Genomic DNA, 17,982 nt, shown 5'->3' with positions numbered 1-17,982 from the left:
TATATGTACTGATAGGTAGTCCTGTCTGTACTTTAACAACCACTTGGACAGAATATGTTACCACATGAACACAGGTGAAAACACTATTGAAAAAACAGTTTGGGATCCCATTTATTATTTACTTCCATCTTCAGTTTCAGGATTTGGATGTGTAAGACAGTGACCAGAATTTCCTATGTTTAGTCCAAGAATTTCAGAAATAAAGGAAGTTGCACAGATAAAGTAAGCCTAACCGCATGCCCAAAGCAAATGAGGACCTCTCCCCTCCCTGACCTTTACCCCCCTACCCATGGGGTTGCAATTACAAGCAACACAAGCAACACAAGCAACGCAAACATTAACTCCAAGGTAAAGTGTGTGATCTAAATCTAGATCAGCTCACTTTCACATTTGTTTGTTTTAGATTTTCTTTGCTTGACTTACATTTACTAATATAGTACTAAATTGCCAAGTCCTCCCATTACACTGTTAGTATTTGCCTCTGCAAATGACATCTAAAATGAAGAGAAAATGCAGTCCTGTCATGAGTTAATATAGAGCTGGTGAGCAAGTATGCCACTGCCAGAGACTTAATTCATGGCCCAGTATAATCGGAGGGAGAGAGACATGTGGAGCTGCTGGGGACTAGTGGGGAGCAGTTTCACTGTGCTCACAGGGCTCAGACAGGGAGCAGTGAGCTTTGATGAACCTTAACTGCTTGTCACTCACCAGGCAGTGTTTCCTACCAGGGCTGTTCCAGATCTCCACACCATCTCTTCAGGCTATGATTCAAGGCTCTCCAGCACACATTGTCCTCCAAAGTTTTCTCAATTTTCCCTGGCTATTGTGTGCTGGGGTGGAGGAACAGCCTAGTATGCAGCAGCCCAGACCACCCACCACAAGAATTCCTGATGGTATGCACCAACATGAAGACAGCAGGGCTGAGAAAACCTTGAGTCAGTAATTGGAGTCTGGTGGTTCAGCTGGACAGTGACTAAAGATTCTGTGCTTCATAGATCCTGTGTTGATCGCATATCCAGGACCCTAGTGTTTTCCTGAGAGCAAGAACTGAAGCCCTGCCTTCTGGCCAAGTTTCAGCTCAGAGAGGTTTTATATGTTTTACTTAGAAACCCAAATGTGCAACCTGTATACCCACAAATTACTACATAATGTTAATTGTCTTGCTCTTCTCTGGAAGTAGCTGTACCTTTGCAACAACAGGTGAAGAATTCTACCTTTTTTTACAAGCTATTTAAAACTGAATTTGTGAAGTTACTGCAAGGGAAGGAATTACATAATGTTGAAATACAAGTTCCTTAAAGTGAGAATTTGGGTATTTTGAGTCTTGGCATCATGTACGTATTGTAAATTCAAAAAAACAGGGTGACAGAAGTGCCCTTGCTGTGGTGACATACTGCTAGGACTCCTTAGAAGCCGGTCAAAAAGCTGTCATTAGCTTGCTTCAGGATGAACCCCACCAGCTGAGTTCTGAAGAGAGGCAAAATGATTCTATAACAGCTCAGCTGGGCACATGAGTGCAAGTCCTGATGTCAATGAGATGCCAAGCACAAGAAAGAAGCAAGAAGCAAGGAAATATTTTTTTGCTTCTCATTGCAGCAGTAAAGCTTGATTTTGCTTTAAAGTGATTTTTCAGAAGACCAAGAGTGAACCATCAACATTTTAGAAGATTCCCAGTTGGTTTGTTAGCAAAAGAAGAGCATGTACTCTGAACTGCAGTGTTTCTTTGCCTGCATGTGAAGGTCATTTCCATAGATTATTGACTTCACAGATTCATAACAAAAATTATGGAGAATTCAGGCATTGTTAGAGTTATTTTTATCTTGGAACTTCAAGCAACTGGCTACATTCAGAGAATGAAATCTGAAGTTTTTTCTAAGGCAGTGGTGTAACATCCAGTAGTATGAGCCTCTATTAAAAGCTGGTTTGGAAAAGTACACTGCATAGAAGAGTTTTAGTTGGCAGTTTAAAAATGCAGCAAATTAAGTATGCTCTTAAACAGGAGCTTTGAATTGTATTTTGAAGCCCTTAACATCTATTTGGATAAGTCAGTTTAGAAATTACGCCGAGAAAAATGAGATTTGATTCATTGTGCCTGGGATTATTCCCCGGGGTTCACAGTGGTGATTTCTTGAACCAGATGTTACACTTCGGTGCCACTGTGCTTCAGACAAAAGGAACTCTGAATGAGTATTTCAGGAAATGTGTTCAATGCCATTGACTTATGATTATAGAGACCTGGGCTTAGTGTATGTGGCTCATTTTGGTTTTAAGTTGTAGCTCATTTGTCAGGCCTGGGACATAAATAAGCTCATTTCCTTTGGTGCCTCATTCTCAAAGGATGCAAAAAGGACTGTCTTATTTCAGGACCTGTTTTACTTGCTTTTTCCAGCCTGTCTAATCAGCTTCTCCACATTTGGGGACTTATTTTTTGCCTCTTAACAGCTACTGAATTGTCAAGGGACAGAGAGAAGTGCATCCCTTTCATTGCTCCAAGAGTGGAACATTAACCCTTTCACTTTTTTTGCCAGGCAAAGTGCACTTCCACCTAATCACAGCAGCCCACAGACCTCCTAGTGCATTTGGTTTACTGCAATTGAGTGAAGGCTTTGAACAGTTTTAATGTCTTTAATTTACTAAGGTGATCAGAAAGCAGGTGGTGTATTCAACAATTCCAGATATGACTAAGTACAATAATTATGTGTTTTGATGCTGTAAACGTGTTTTAATTATTATGAATTAACATCAGTTAAAAACCACCAGAGCAACTAGTGAGGAGCTGTGTAAATGCATTTCGTGCTCTGCAGTCTCTGTGCTGCAGGTCACGTGAGAAAGTTAGCTGCAATCCAGAATATCAGTGAGGAGGCTCAGACGTTGCACAGATTGTCTCTATCTTGGATAAACCATTTAGTCTCACTGTCTCCAGCTTCTTTTCATGATGCTTGCCGATTTGTAAAACAAACTGGGAAGTAGTGAAGTGCTTTTATCTATTTATTTAGAGGTAATGATTTGGAGCAGAGATTGCTTTATTCTGTGTATCCTGGAAACACATTTGAAACCCTCTTCTCTATCGGCCAGATAAGCAAACACTCACAATATGATATTCCAGGAAGGTGGCATTACAGCAGGTAACACTGAACATCGCTGAATAAAAGACGGCAGCTATCCATATGTCACCTTTCTAGAGGTAATCTAATTAAATTAGAATTCATTATGGATATGTGGGTTACACAGCACATCCATTGCCCAGATTGCATAACCCAGTCTCTCATATTGCCAGAAGAAAAGGAGCCAAACAGTTAACAGCATGGTGGTTGTTAGGCTCTGTTGCCCAAAACCAAACTCTTAGGGAAATTAAGAAGAAACAAATTTCACAAATTACTTGTAGTAATTTATATTAACTATCATCATAATCTTCAAAAGAAGAAAAGTACAGAATGCAAAGTCATCTTAACAGCACAGAGGCTTTTTAGATTTCAAAAAAACAGAAAGGAACCTTGTTATCTGGATGCAGTCTTGAATTATTTAAATGTTAATGAAAAATATTTTTAAAAGCCAACATGAGCTGTCTCACACAAATTGATTTCTTAAAACATTTAAAATCATTTGGACACTTCACTTTTGTCTGTGCTGTTTCTCCCTTTTATTCCCACAGCACTTTCCCCTCTGCCTGTGCAGATCAGAGTAGCTGCCTTCTGCAGAACAGCAATCTCATTTTGTTTACCTTGTGTTTCAAAGAGAATTGAACAAGCCCAGGATTCACTTTCTCTGAACAAATACTGGCAAGACAAAAGTATCACAGCTATTCTAGGGACAAGAGGTTTGTTGAGATGGAGAATGGTAAAGACTAGCAAGAAAAAAAGTCAATGTGTTTTTATCTGAAAAAAAAGTTAATCCTTTTCACAACCTCATTTTCTTTGCTTTTGAGATAGCTCTCCTTTTTCATTTAAGTTTTCAAGTTTTTCAGCCAAAGGAAACAAGAAACCAAAGCATTTTCTTTGTTCCTGTCAAGTAGCTTGAGCAGTTTGAGAACAGAAACCAGTCAGAGCAGTGTGATTAGCGTAGCCAATTAAGGTGGATTTGCATATTCACAACATGGTTATCGAGAAATAATTCTACAGAGATAATGTAAGTGTGACAATGCCTGTCTGCCAATCAGGGCATCCTGGCATCTGTGCTGTATGGTAATTGAGAAATAACCATCGAGCGATTCTGCAGATTGGGCACCCCAAGCCAATTCATGTGCCAGCCCTACACAGCTGGGGAAGAGACTGCATTTGTAAGGCAGCAGCCATATAATACCTCTGCACACTGGAAAAGGTTAATCTACAGTCTATTTGCTTAAAATGCAACAGCATCAGTCAAATGTGTTTGTTCTTCCAAGACTCATTCCAGCTACAACTTCTGCTAACTGCCAGTTCTTGGGGGCCAGCCCCATCAGGAGTTTGGGGGACATGGCTTCTGATGAGATGGCTGTTGGCCAAGGATGGAGTGCCTCGCAGACCCTCCTGCCCTTCAGCTCAGCCAGTGGTACACAGGCATGGTGGGGTGCTAGATGGTCCACTGCACAAGGTGTGTGCCGAAGGTAAGCTTTGTGCAATGGCTAAAGGATGTATGATAAAGCTCTGCTTTCTTCTGTCCCAACAGGCCTCTCACCAAGGTGTTATCCATGGAGTAGGCAGGAAAGCATGAAGCCCTTCAGGAAACCTTGTAGACTCTGTTGGATAATAGTCTGCGGTGGGTGATCATAGCTGCTTTATTATCTCTGAAGATGAAAAATCACCTTATATGCTACAGTGACAACAATCCATGCTCCTTCTCACCGTTTCTTTGCCTACCACAACTTGTCATCTTTTACCAACAACAGCATCTCCGCAAGTGTTCAGGTGAGCATGACTGTGGTTGAGCAAGTGGCATGCAGAGCCAGCTGTGCTCATGTAATCTGCATCTCCAGGATGCTCTATTTTCTTAGAAAGTGGCTAACAAATGATAGGCAATGTGTTGCATCTGTGTGTGCTGATTTTAGAAAGATAGACAGTGATCTCTATCATTAGTACTCCTGAGTTGGAAGGCAGACGCAGGGACTGTGAGAATGAAGATCCTAGGCTCACTGTAGGAGAGGAGCTGTTTCGTGACCGTCTTAAGAACCTGAACGTACACAAGTCCATGGGACCTGATGAAATCCATCCATGGATCCTGAAGGAGCTGGCGAATGAAGTTGCTAAGCCGCTGGCCATCATATTTGAAAAATCATGGCAGTCAGGTAAAGTTCCCGACAACTGGAAAAAGGGAAATATAACCCCCATTTTCAATAAGGGGAAAATGGATGACCTAGGGAATTACAGAGCAGTCAGTCTCACCTCTGTGCCTGGCAAAATCTTGGAGCAGATTCTCCTGGAAGGCATGCTAAGGCACATGAAAAAGAACAAGGTGCTTGGTGACAGCCAGCATGGCTTCACTAAGGGGAAATCCTGCCTGACCAATTAGGTGGACTTTTATGATGGGGCTACAGAACTGATGGACAACGGTAGAGCAGTTGATGTCATCTACCTGGACTTAGAATCATAGAATCATAGAATGGTTAGGGTTGGAAAGGACCTTAAGATCATCAAGTTTCAACCCCCCTGCCATGGATGGGGACACCTCGCTCTAAACCATGTCACCCAAGGCCTCGTCCAACATGGCCTTGAACACTGCCAGGGATGGAACATTCACAACCTCCTTGGGCAACCTATTCCAGTTCCTCACCACCCTAACAGGAAAGAATTTCCTCCTTATATCCAATCTTCCCTGTTTAAGTTTTAACCCGTTACCCCTTGTCCTATCACTACAGTCCCTAAAGAAGGGTCCCTCCCCAGCATCCTTATATCCTCCCTTCAGATACTGGAAGGCTGCTATGAGGTCTCCACACAGCCTTCTCTTCTCCAGGCTGAACAGCCCCAACTTTCTCAGCCAATCTTCAGACGGGAGGTGCTCCAGACCCCTCATCATCCTCATGGCCCTCCTCTGGACTTGTTCCAACAGTTCCATGTCCTTTTTATGCTGAGGACACCAGAACTGCACACAATACTCCAAGTGAGGTCTCACAAGAGCAGAGCAAAGGGGCAGGATCACCTCCTTTGACCTGCTGGTCACGCTCCTTTTGATGCAGCCCAGGATACAGTTGGCTTTCTGGGCTGCGAGCGCACACTGCTGGCTCATGTTCATTTTCTCATCGACCAGCACCCCCAAGTCCTTCTCCACAGGGCTGCTCTGAGTCTCTTCTCTGCCCTGCCTGTAGCTGTGCCTGGGATTGCTCTGACCCAGGTGTAGGACCTTGCACTTGGCATGGTTAAACTGCATAAGGTTGGCATCAGCCCACCTCACAAGCGTGTCAAGGTCCCTCTGGATGGCATTCCTTCCCTCCAGCGTATCAACCGAACCACACAGCTTGGTGTCATCGGCAAACTTGCTGAGGGCGCACTCAATCCCACTGTCCATGTCAGCAACGAAGATGTTGAACAAGACTGGTCCCAACACCGATCCCTGAGGGACACCACTCGTTACTGGTCTCCAGCTGGACCTTGAGCCATTGACCACAACTCTTTGTGTGCGGCCATCCAGCCAGTTCTTTATCCACTGAGTGGTCCATCCATCAAATTGATGTCTCTCCAATTTAGAGACAAGGATGTCATGTGGGACAGTGTCGAATGCTTTTGCACAAGGGATAACAGGAAGGGATTCCACAGGTACATAGCCCCAAAAAAAAAAAAAAACAAATTAGGGAGAATGTAGCCCCTCAGGAAGCTCATCGGGAACTAGCTACACAGGATTTGGAGAAGGCTAGGTTCTTCAATGACTTCTTCTTCACGAGTCATTGAGAACCTCAGCCTTCTCCAAGTCCTGTGTAGCTAGTTCACCCGAGAGCTTCCTGAGGGGGCCTACATTCTCCCTAATTTGTTTTTTTTTTGCTATGTACCTGTGGAATCCCTTCCTGTTATCCCTTGTGCAAAAGCATTCAACACTGTCCCACATGACATCCTTGTCTCTAAATTGGAGAGACATCAATTTGATGAATGGACCACTCAGTGGATAAAGAACTGGCTGGATGGCCGCACACAAAGAGTTGTGGTCAATGGTTCAAGGTCCAGCTGGAGGCCAGTAACGAGTGGTGTCCCTCAGGGATCAGTTTTGGGACCTGTCTTGTTCGACATCTTCGTCGCTGACATGGACAGTGGGATTGAGTGCTCCCTCAGCAAGTTTGCCGATGACACCAAGCTGTGTGGTTTGGTTGATACGCTGGAGGGAAGGAATGCCATCCAGAGGGACCTTGACATGCTTGTGAGGTGGGCTGATGCCAACCTTATGCAGTTTAACCATGCCAAGTGCAAGGTCCTACACCTGGGTCAGAGCAATCCCAGGCACAGCTACAGGCTGGGCAGAGAAGAGACTCAGAGCAGCCCTGTGGAGAAGGACTTGGGGGTGTTGGTCAATGAGAAAATGAGCATGAGCCAGCTTCAGTGCATGCTCACAGCCCAGAAAGCCAACAGTATCCTGGGCTGCATCAAAAGGAGCGTGACCAGCAGGTCAAAGGAGGTGATCCTGCCCCTTTGCTCTGCTCTTGTGAGACCTCACTTGGAGTACTGTGTGCAGTTCTGGTGTCCTCAGCATAAAAAGGACATGGAACTGTTGGAACAAGTCCAGAGGAGGGCCACGAGAATGATCAGGGGTCTGGAGCACCTCCCGTCTGAAGATTGGCTGAGAAAGTTGGGGCTGTTCAGCCTGGAGAAGAGAAGGCTGTGTGGAGACCTCATAGCAGCCTTCCAGTATCTGAAGGGAGGATATAAGGATGCTGGGGAGGGACCCTTCTTTAGGGACTGTAGTGATAGGACAAGGGGTAACGGGTTAAAACTTAAACAGGGGAAGTATAGATTGGATATAAGGAGGAAATTCTTTCCTGTTTGGGTGGTGAGGCACTGGAATAGGTTGCCCGGGGAGGTTGTGAATCCCTGGCAGTGTTCAAGGCCAGGCTGGATGAAGCCTTGTGTGGCATGGTTTAGTGTCAGGTGTCCCTATCCATGGCAGGGGGTTTGGATCTAGATGATCTTAAGGTCCTTTCCAACCCTAACTGTTCTATGATTCTATGATTCTATGACTTCTCTTCAGTGTTGGGGGCTGAAGTCATGGTGCACAATGGCCACAAACTGGATCTAGAGGGGCTCCCTGTAGTGTTCTCCCAGGTACAATCACACAAGCAGCATTCACTTTCATAACAGTTAAGGGAAAGGCAACAACACAAAAATTAATTTGTGGTACTCACTGCTACGGGATATTGAGTAAAACTCTAAACGAAATCCCTAAAATTAGACTGTAACACAAATCATAAGTTTATAAACTGGTAACATCCACCAGGGTAAAGACTATGTGCTCTCTCCCTCCATGCCACAAAGACGCATTAAACGCGTTTATCACAGAATCATAGAATGGTTTTGAGTTGGAAAGGAGCTTAAAGGTCATCTAGTTGCAATCCCACTGCCATGGGTATGGACATCTTCCATGAAACCAGGTTTCTCAAAGCCCTGTCCAGTCTGTCCTTGGATCCTTACAGGGATGGGGCATCAACAATTTCTTCCCCATTTAGTTGGGAAGAAATGTTTCCCTCCAGGAAGATACGTATTTTTTTTATAATCATCCATGATAGGGATTTTATATGTATCTCTGAAATATTCACTGCTGGTTTACATAGTCCAGTAACTTATGTAAAATTCTTTTTAGTGGTCTCAGTCTATGAGTATCCACAATTGCCTCTTTCCTTCCTATCCCCTTTGTGGCATCAGCTCTTTATTAGAAAGTTAATAAACTTTGTGTATATTCTAAAGATAATATTGAAAACTGCAAAATTGTGTTCTGCATTTTATAATTGGTGTGGAAAAAGGGGGAAATGTAATCCTATTGGGCCTTCTTTCTCTTTTGCTCTCTCTCTCCCTTTTTCCCTTTTGATAGTAAGGAGCAAATTTTAATTAGCTTCATTTCCACAATTCAGTCATGCATATGTAATCTTTGTTCACACTTTTATAAAGTAAAATTAAGTGAAAGAAATTGGGTAATAATACAAAGCTTGTCTGAGCAGAACAAATGTGAATTATCAAACATAAGGAAAAATGACTGGGACTACAGGTTTGAAGTTGTGCAAGGTTTGAGGTGATTCTTCTGAAACTGGAATGTATAAATAATGCGTAGAAACAGGTGCTGATTATCCTGTGTTGGGCATCTTTTGTTCATTATATACTTGGGCTGCTGAGGTACAGTGATAACCACTGAATGTGAGGAGACTGCTTAATAACTGCTTTCTAATGTTTCTCTTTTATCATGAGCTGAAAGTGTCACATGTGCTTGTCTAGTTAATAGAAATCACTTTGTGAACCCACTGTTCTTAGATTTGGTATTGGAGCAGATCACTGTAATGGGCCTCTCTCTTGATTATAGCTGCAAAAGCTGTTCTGCCATTTTGCACTGTAATGCAAAGGTTTCCTAATCCATATACACACCTTCTAATTAAATGCTTCCAGGGGTTACCTCGGGAGCCTTTAGTGCGATGGTTTGAAACTAAAACTAAAGAGTGCGTTAAATTCATTCTCCCTCGGGTGAGACAGGAGCAGGAAGTCCATTTTCAGCCCCTGCTACTCTGGATTACTTGAAAGCACAAACTTTATCAGGTTTACTAACTTTATTCTTTTTGCTATCTAACACAAAAAGATAGAAAAAGGGAGACAATGGATGTGTCTAAATCTGGAGCTCATCTTATTTTATAACTTATGAGAAGTCTCTTTAGAGTCTAACCATTTATTTTAAGAAGCTACCAGTTCATCGGCAGCAACTGAAAACCAGAAGCTCCTGATGATGTAAATCAGTCCTTGGCTGCACAAGCTGTGTAGCAAATAATGGTGTGGCAGATACCGAGGTCTTCATTAAAGGAAAGGTAAAGTAGTGAAGCATGTTGGCATATGGAAGTCTGAAGCCCAGTTAATATTCAGCCTGACCCCACCAACCTAATCTATCCCTGAGAAGGAGCTCTTATTACAGGAAGTGCATTTCAAACATGGGTGGCTTGTGCCAAGATTTAGGTTAATGGTTAACAGAGAAGCTATAACCACGCAGAAACTCTGACTTCCTCCTCCTGGGGCAGGGACCAAAAGCTGCCTTTGCTTGCAGAGGAAGAGGCAAATGTTGAAAGAAGAGCAGTTCAGACCGCAGAGGGCTGGAGTACGGCAGCTTCATTAGAGAAAGGAGAAGAATCTGAAAGGAGCAGGAGATGTTTGCCATAGAGATAGGTAAGATCTGAAACACTTTCGTGCTTGGCTCACTGACTCAGTGGCTGTCACTAACAAAACCCACAGGTGTGGCTAGTTGAGACAGGTTTGTTGTGCCTGACTGCTCTAACCTGTGCATTGCAGTGAGAGAAGCAAAGCAAGGAAGGATCCATTTGCTGTGAATCTGAACATCAGGTTGGGCAGAAGGCTTTTTCTCTCTCTTCTTCCCCCCCAAGGGGCTTCTCATGGCAGGACAAACATCCTCTTCAGACTGTTCTGATCTCATTGACCACAGCCACATCCCTGAGTTTGAAGTGTCTCCTTGGATTAAGATCACTTTGGCCTCTGTGTATGTCTGCATCTTCGTTGCGGGCATCCTGGGCAACAGCATCACCATCAAGGCCACCAGGATCCTGCAGAAGAAGGGCTACCTGCAGAAAGAGGTCACAGACCACATGGTGAGCCTGGCCTGCTCTGATCTGCTGGTCATCCTGCTGGGTATGCCCATGGAGTTCTTCAGTGCCATCTGGAGCCCCTTTTCTACTCCCAATGGCAATGTGGCTTGCAAGCTCTACTACTTCCTCTTTGAAGCCTGCAGTTATGCCACTGTGCTGCATGTTGCCACCCTCAGCTTTGAGAGGTATGTGGCTATCTGCCACCCCTTTAAGTTCAAGGCTGTCTCTGGACCCCGCAAGGTGAAGCTGCTCATCGCTTTTGTCTGGGGGATGTCTGTCATAGTAGCTCTGCCTCTGCTCTTTGCCATGGGCACAGAATACCCCTTGGAAGCTATTGAGGGCTACCAAGGTATGACTGCCTGTGACAAGCCTATGTCCAGGCACCACCTTCCTGATCTGAAACACAATATGACCATCTGTACCAGCCTCTCCTCCAAGTGGTCTGTCTTTCAGGCCAGCATCTTCAGTGCCTTTGCTGTGTATATCATAGTTCTTGGATCTGTCACGTTCATGTGCCACAGCATGATGAAGACCCTGATGATCCACAAGGAAGGAACTGTGGCAGTGAAGGGTGGACTAAAACACCAGGAGCAGTACCTAAGAAAAAGTGAGAGCTCAGAGGGCAAGAGCTCCAGGAGACAGATCATTTTATTCCTGGGTAAGAGCTCTGTGTTACTCTGCCTCCCCTCCCCCCTTTCCACATGGGAGGGAAGCTCAGAAGCCTCCGTTTTAGATCACCAGGTTTCCCCAGATGGGGGATATATGTTTTAAAACTGAGGCAAAATGATGGAGAGAAATGCTTTGGTTGCAATAATATGTTTTTAAGAAACTGATTTACCTGTGTGGTTTTGACTCATTCTTTTTGCTGTTAGAACAGGTGGGAGTGAATAAGAAGGAAAATTCAATTTGCTCTCCGCTTTTTATGTTGTTTGATTATCCTGCATTCCTACATGCAGCAATATGGATAATAGGGTGATGCTGCTTGGTCTTTGGGGTAACAATAGGCAATGGTTGCCTGTATATAAAGTAGCTCTACTTGTATGTTTTCCCATTAAATTACAAATACGTGTATACTTATTAAAGGCTCTTGATAGGAGGGAAGAGTGTCTTGCAAGATCTGAAGTTTGTCCCACCCACAGGGCATGTCCCTGTTAATTCAGGATGCTCCCTGGAGGGTACGTACATAGTTTCAGCGATTGTGGCTGTGGATGTGTTGCATCCAGGCATTAAGAAAGCTGTGCTGGAGAATTGATTTGGTCTTGCAAATTGCTGTTGCCCTCTTCAGATTTTTTTTTGCCTGGTTTTATTTGAAGGCCTTGGAATTATGTTTCATTCTGATCTCTCTTGCCACATTTGTCAGGCAAAAACTAATCAAGCTGTCATTTTACCAACTTGAATCTTTCTGGGCTGTGATCCATGCAGTCTCCACGTTTGTTGATGCTCTTAGAAGCACCCTTAATCATGCCCTGGCTGCATTACTGCTAGTTCTTGTTTTGTTGGGTTGCTTAATATGATACTGGATATAATAAATGAGCCATCTATGCAGAGTAGACCTAGTATTTCAGTGATGCCTTTTTAGTGTTGTGCTTGATATTGCAGAGGCAGAATTGAAACTTGTGGGTCTGTCCACTTCTAGCTTTATGTAGATAAGATATTTTGACTCTTTTTTTTTTTGAGCATTCTCTGGTTCCTTTTCTAGTCTTGCTTTTGCATGCATGGCTGTGATATGAAGCTGCAGGCTAATGAGCCCAGGTTGCATCCGGCTCCTTTTCTGCTCCACCTGTGCTAGAGCTGGGAACATAGTGAACACTTGTCATACAGACTAGGCATATGAATTAAATGTTTGGGGAAAAGGTGGAGCTGCTACTGAAAAAGGTTTCAAATGGGACATGTGATGCTCCAAGCTGTACAGAGCTTTTCCTTATCCTCAGAATGTACACCTAATAAAGAAATTGTCTTTTGCAATGCAAGAAATCATCTCTGGGGGATGGGAGGTCACATACCTGGGTGATTAAAAGGGCTTTTGCTATCCTTACTTCACTGAAAGTACTGATTTCTGGGGTAGAAGCTTAGCAGCAAATGCTTAATACAGCATGTTGCACAGAGTGAAAAAAGAAATAAGGCTGTGCTCTCAGTGCTGCTGCAGGATCCTTAAATGTCTGTGGATCTCTCTCCCCTCGTAAAATTATCATCCAGATCTGCGTTAAAGCTCAGTGTAAGATCAGAATCCTGTAGCAAGTTCTAGCTAGGTTGAGAGGTGAAGGTAAATTGCCTTAGCTTTTCTTCCCCTTCTTGATTATTGTTCTTTCTTGGTGATGGTTTAGCATGGAATAGGGCTGACCTAGTGCTGCTTGCAGGAGTGTTAAAAGCTAAGCGAAGGCAATTGGCTTTTGCTTTATCTTAAGGGAATTTGCTGTCAATATGTGACACTTCCTCTGTGCTCTAGCTTTCTGGAGCCAGTAGATACTTCTGTGAATTCTCCAAAACCATTTCAGTGGCAAGATTTTTAATACAAGTCTTGCTAATTTACTTGGGTTGGGAAATAATAAACTGAGGAGGAAGAAACTGTGGCCTGCATCCTTAAGAACAATGCAAAACAATTTAATTTGGAGATTTCATAAGAGTGATGCTTTAGGGAAGTTTTGACTCAGAAGAAATGAACATATAGATTGGTTACAAATTGCTGAATTTATATATAGTGATTTAGAAGTCCTCTTTGTTTTTCATTTAACAGATGGGTCAAATTAAAACAAATACTTGCACATTCCCAATGTATTTCACTTTTAATGTGAAATGTAAATGTCAGTATGTAGCAGGATGTCTTTGAACATCTAACAGCAATAAAAACAATTTAGCATTTTCTTCTTCTAGCTGTTAAAATTGTTAAGTTCTATAAAATGGAGATTAAATTCATAAATCTCCTGACGATGAGAAAAAGCTAAGTACAAAACACAAGAAGGACCTGGTGGTTTTTTAGTGTCACGTTCCTGTGTGGCACTTGAAATAATCATGAATATGAATTGTAAATGTTGAAAGACTACTTGCCATAGGTATTATGTACACTTGCAGAATGGGTTCCAGCTGGGGTGACACTGCTGCTATGATGGAGGAAGGTGACGAGGGGCCAAGGGAGAGAGCTCCATCATGCTACGCTAGTCTAGGCCCATCTGGGGAAGAGCTTTTGTCCAAAGAAGGTAGCTGGAAGGTTCAAGTATTTCACTTTAAAGCCCAGAGGGTCTGTTTGGGGATTTGAAGTTGTTGATGTGGAGATGTCAGTTCCTTCTGTCTCTGACTAGCTTGCTACACTCACAGTGGAGAGGAGGGTCTGGCCCAGTGGCTGCACTTAAAGCTCTATGCCTGGTGCTGGTGGTGGGGATACTTCCAGGGGCTGTTCAGTTCAAATTTTGGTAGATTTGCTCCAGTCTAGGAATGCAACTTTGTCTCAGTGTTTTGGAAAAAGTCAGTTCTGTTTTTATAAAGTAGTTTGTGCAGTCCTGTTCCTTCCAACTTCCTTCCCACTTGCTGTTACCTTCGAGAAAAACATGATAGTACATGCAAGTGTGCTTGATGGTCCTGATCCTGAAATGAGGCCTTTTGTGCTTTTGGATAGACTGGAGCATAATTCCTGCAGTCTGTGTGTGTGTGAGATTTATTTAATCACCTTCTGAGTCATGTGGTAAAACTCCACTTCCCCAGTGGGTCAGCCCATCCACACAAGCAGCATAGATCAGACTGGTTGACACTGTGTGGGTTACCTATATGTTTGTTGTTAAAGTAGATTTACTTATGTTGGGATAGCAGAGCTTTCTTCTAGTAAAGGTCTGTGTGGGTCTCTCTGAGTATGACCTGCTATGAATAGCAGGAAAAATCTAGCTAAACTTAAGTTTTTGAGTGGTTCATAGCAGCACTTGTTAATAAAAGTTTCCCCACCCCCGGCAGCAGAAACGGAACGGCTGTAGTGCTTATGGAGACATGTGGCTGATGGTACTTTGAAACACAAGCTTTTCACAGTATTTAAAATCTCCTAATGTGCAGTCCACCCTGACAGGGGTTGCTTCAATCTTTGTCGCTACTCAATCTTGTCTTTCTCATGTGGCTGTAACAGGCAAGGCAGTGATCAGAGGGGCTACCTAAATGGTCACAAGGCTCCACTGGGGACCTCTTGCTTCTCCAGCAGCTGAGCTGAGGCCTTTGCCAGCATAGAAATGAGCTTTTAAGAAAGGTGAGTTTGGAGATTTATATGTATTAATATATATAAGTGGGTTATAGCAAACGAAGGAGAATGTAATGGAAGGATTATGTAAAAGATATCAAACTCCAACTATTGCAGTAATCATAAATGTTACAAAGTTCTCATAGCTGTAACTATGTAAGTTAAAAATCTTTAGGAAATGTTAACGGGTGGCCTGGTCACTGGAAGAGGGGAACAGTATGGAACAAGCCTCCATGCAAGCTACTGGTGGGATGGGCCTCAGCACAGGTGGCTCCATGGCAGCAGCGTCTGCTCACTGCGCATGGCTACGTCCTTCTTAATCTGGGCAATTATATAAAGCAACACTTATACAAAAGCAGTTGTATGGTTTGTCGTCAGACTAGATCTAACTGAACTGAACTTGTACTCTACAATGAAATGAGTTTTGACTACCCCAGCTGAAAAATGTATTGCTTCTACAGCTTCTGTTATTCCCCGTGGCAGATTCAGTTTTGCTCTTCCACTAAAAAGCCTTAATTATTTTGCATAAAACAATCTCAAGCCCCCCACAGTAAATACGTTGAAACAAAAAAGTCCTTCAGTGTTGCTACATCCTCTGCTTTTCTTTGTATACACTTCCAGTTTGCCCTTTGGAGCAATACTCTTCTGTTTGCACAGCTGGGGGGTCCCACTGCATGGGGCTGCTGGGCACTGTGGGTGCTTTGGTGTTTACCAGTTGGCATCTGGTCAGCGCGTTTTTGTCTCCTGGTCATGATGAAACATCCATCCATCCTAAGCTCTTCCTTCCAGGAAAGAGAAATATCAAAGTAATCTGGCTGCTGTGAAAGTGTTGACGTAGATGCACTAAAGCACTGCTGTAACTGTGTCAGCTGGCAAAAGCCAGAGTTGCAGCTGGACTTACATAACTGGAGAACCTGCTGATACCAGTGCAGTACTGTTGGCTCCCCCATGCCAAGCAGGGCAGATAATTCTCCCTGCTGTCTCTTTCCCATCACTACAGTACTGCAGCTTTTCTGCTGTAGGACCTTCTGATAATAAGATTAATTTTACCTGCATGCCTGTACAGCAAATATCCTACAACTTCTTTATTGAGCAGGGTAGGGCTTACCAGAATCCATGGCACTGCCTTCATCTTAAGAAAGACAGTGGTGTTTTTTCTTTTATTTTTCTTTAGTTTAACACTTCAGTATGTCAAATACACTGAAAGTCGGCCTGAAGACAGTAGCAGTGATGGTTTCATGTGATGTGGTATAGTTCATGTAGCTTCAGGTCTGGTCTGCTTTATGGAATAGCCGCTAGAGGCTTTACTGAGACTCTGGCAAGTGCCATAGAAGGAGAGTTCCTGCCTCTAAATCCACGTAAAAAGGGCAGAAGGTAAGGGCTGGAAAAGCTAGACAGAAAGAGGTCCGTGACCTGACCAAGGCCACAAATGCTGTGGACAGTCACAAATGAATCTGCTGAATCTTGTGCTAGTGCCCTGTCTTCTGATAAAATTTTGAGTTGGAAATTAAAAAGACCTTTTAGAACTTAAGATGGAGTACCATTTTTTCCCCATATACTAGTGCTGGCAGATTAATGTTTCGCTCAGAATAAAGGTATTGTGTGTAGAAATAGCCTTTCCAAAGATCACTAAGGAAATGTATTTCATAAGGCACTTGGCAAATGGGTTTTCAGGAGGTAGATTACTTCAAGTAGTTGTGAAAAAATACGTGGTTGTCATCCTCAGATGACTCAGACACAGTACAAGTTGACAATGGTAGGACTTGTGTTACAGGAAAATTAGGTGCTTCTTCATAGGCTGGAAATTGGCTGTGTTTTTTCCTCACTGGCAAAGGTAAAGCTTAGAGACAGAACAAAAATTGAAAGAATAACCTAATTGATTAGATTTTAGAATACAGCTCCAACTCATGTTCTTTAAACTCGGCTTCACTGACTCCTCTTGGTTCATTGCTTTAATCATTCCACTCAGCTGCCTTTCTTCAGAGACTTTTTCTTCAGAGACTTTCTTGGAGAGGTGCCTGAAGATAAATACATTGTAGGCTGGATATCATTTTAATCTCTGTGTTTTATATGGTGTCTCCATCCATATATTTCCCTGAGCAGGACTTCAAATTATGCAAGACAAGTAGGAAACTGAACGTACTGAAATGGGTAGCAGGGGCTGAGCAGGTAAAATGAAATGCTTAGACAAACAGACCAGAGTCTGGCCATTCAGCTGAAGGGGACACCTCCCCTCTGTCTAGTAAGTTTTTGCTTTTAGGTGCTGCTTCCTGGAAAAAAGATAAAAGCAGAAGATTTACTTACTGGTGTTCACTAAAATTTGTTTTCCTTTTCTCTGCAAAAGTATTAACCTGATGTCAATGGCAAAACTGATCAATGCTACTGAATGATGTAGCACAAAAATGAAGCTCACCTATTCAACAGATGACAATGGAAAGGCTGTGTTCAGGGTTCATAGCTTCTTGCAATTTTGTACAAACAATCTCCTTCAAAGAACTGTAGGACTTCTGTTAGGCTAAAAAAAAAAGCAACAAACAAAACCAACAATCAAAAATGTAGCCACAGTAAAATAGACTCAAGGCAAACTTCCAAAATCATGATATCTCTATGTTCAGTTTTCCCACACTGTAATTTAAAAAATGAACATGAGCAGAAACCAGCATAGTTTTTCTCCCTATTGTACAGAAAGCAATTTATCTACTTCTGCTTTAACTGGACTCTTGTAATAGAAGATTGTGCTTTTGGCTTAAGCAGACAGTCTTCCTTTCCTCGTACGCTAAGGGATGGCACAGTGGTACAGACAGAAAAAAGAATGGAAGAATAGGGACTAATTGAGGTCAGCGCCCCCAGGGTATTTAAGACTTTTGTAGTTTTAATGGAAAAATCTATGTGTGATTACACTTTGCATTAGAGTACTTAAGAATTGCTTCAACATGAAAAGCCTGCAGCTTTAAAGACAACCTAAATGCAAATGCTGTAGTCAGAGAACCAAATTAACCACTAGTGCAATCCACATAGATCTCCATAT

At 42.9% G+C, this 17,982-nt stretch overlaps 1 protein-coding gene across 1 annotated transcript in view; it reads left to right on the top strand.

Moving 5' to 3' along the window:
- Positions 1-10,151: 10,151 nt before the first annotated feature.
- Positions 10,152-17,982, top strand: part of GPR39 (G protein-coupled receptor 39) — an 84,887-nt gene continuing 77,056 nt past the window's right edge. The window contains exon 1 of the mRNA XM_061349591.1: positions 10,152-11,399. Coding sequence (XP_061205575.1) covers positions 10,532-11,399 — 868 coding nt within the window. The 5' untranslated portion in view covers positions 10,152-10,531. The remainder of the gene's footprint in view (positions 11,400-17,982) is intronic.

Source organism: Neopsephotus bourkii, unplaced genomic scaffold (assembly GCF_033783945.1).
Source record: "Neopsephotus bourkii isolate Nb327-2 ecotype Australia unplaced genomic scaffold, CSIRO-AGI_Nbou_v1 NB_450, whole genome shotgun sequence".
NCBI classification, from domain to species: Eukaryota; Metazoa; Chordata; class Aves; order Psittaciformes; family Psittacidae; genus Neopsephotus; species Neopsephotus bourkii.
Note: the sequence above shows the minus strand (reverse complement) of the source record. Positions and strands in the feature narration are given on the sequence as shown.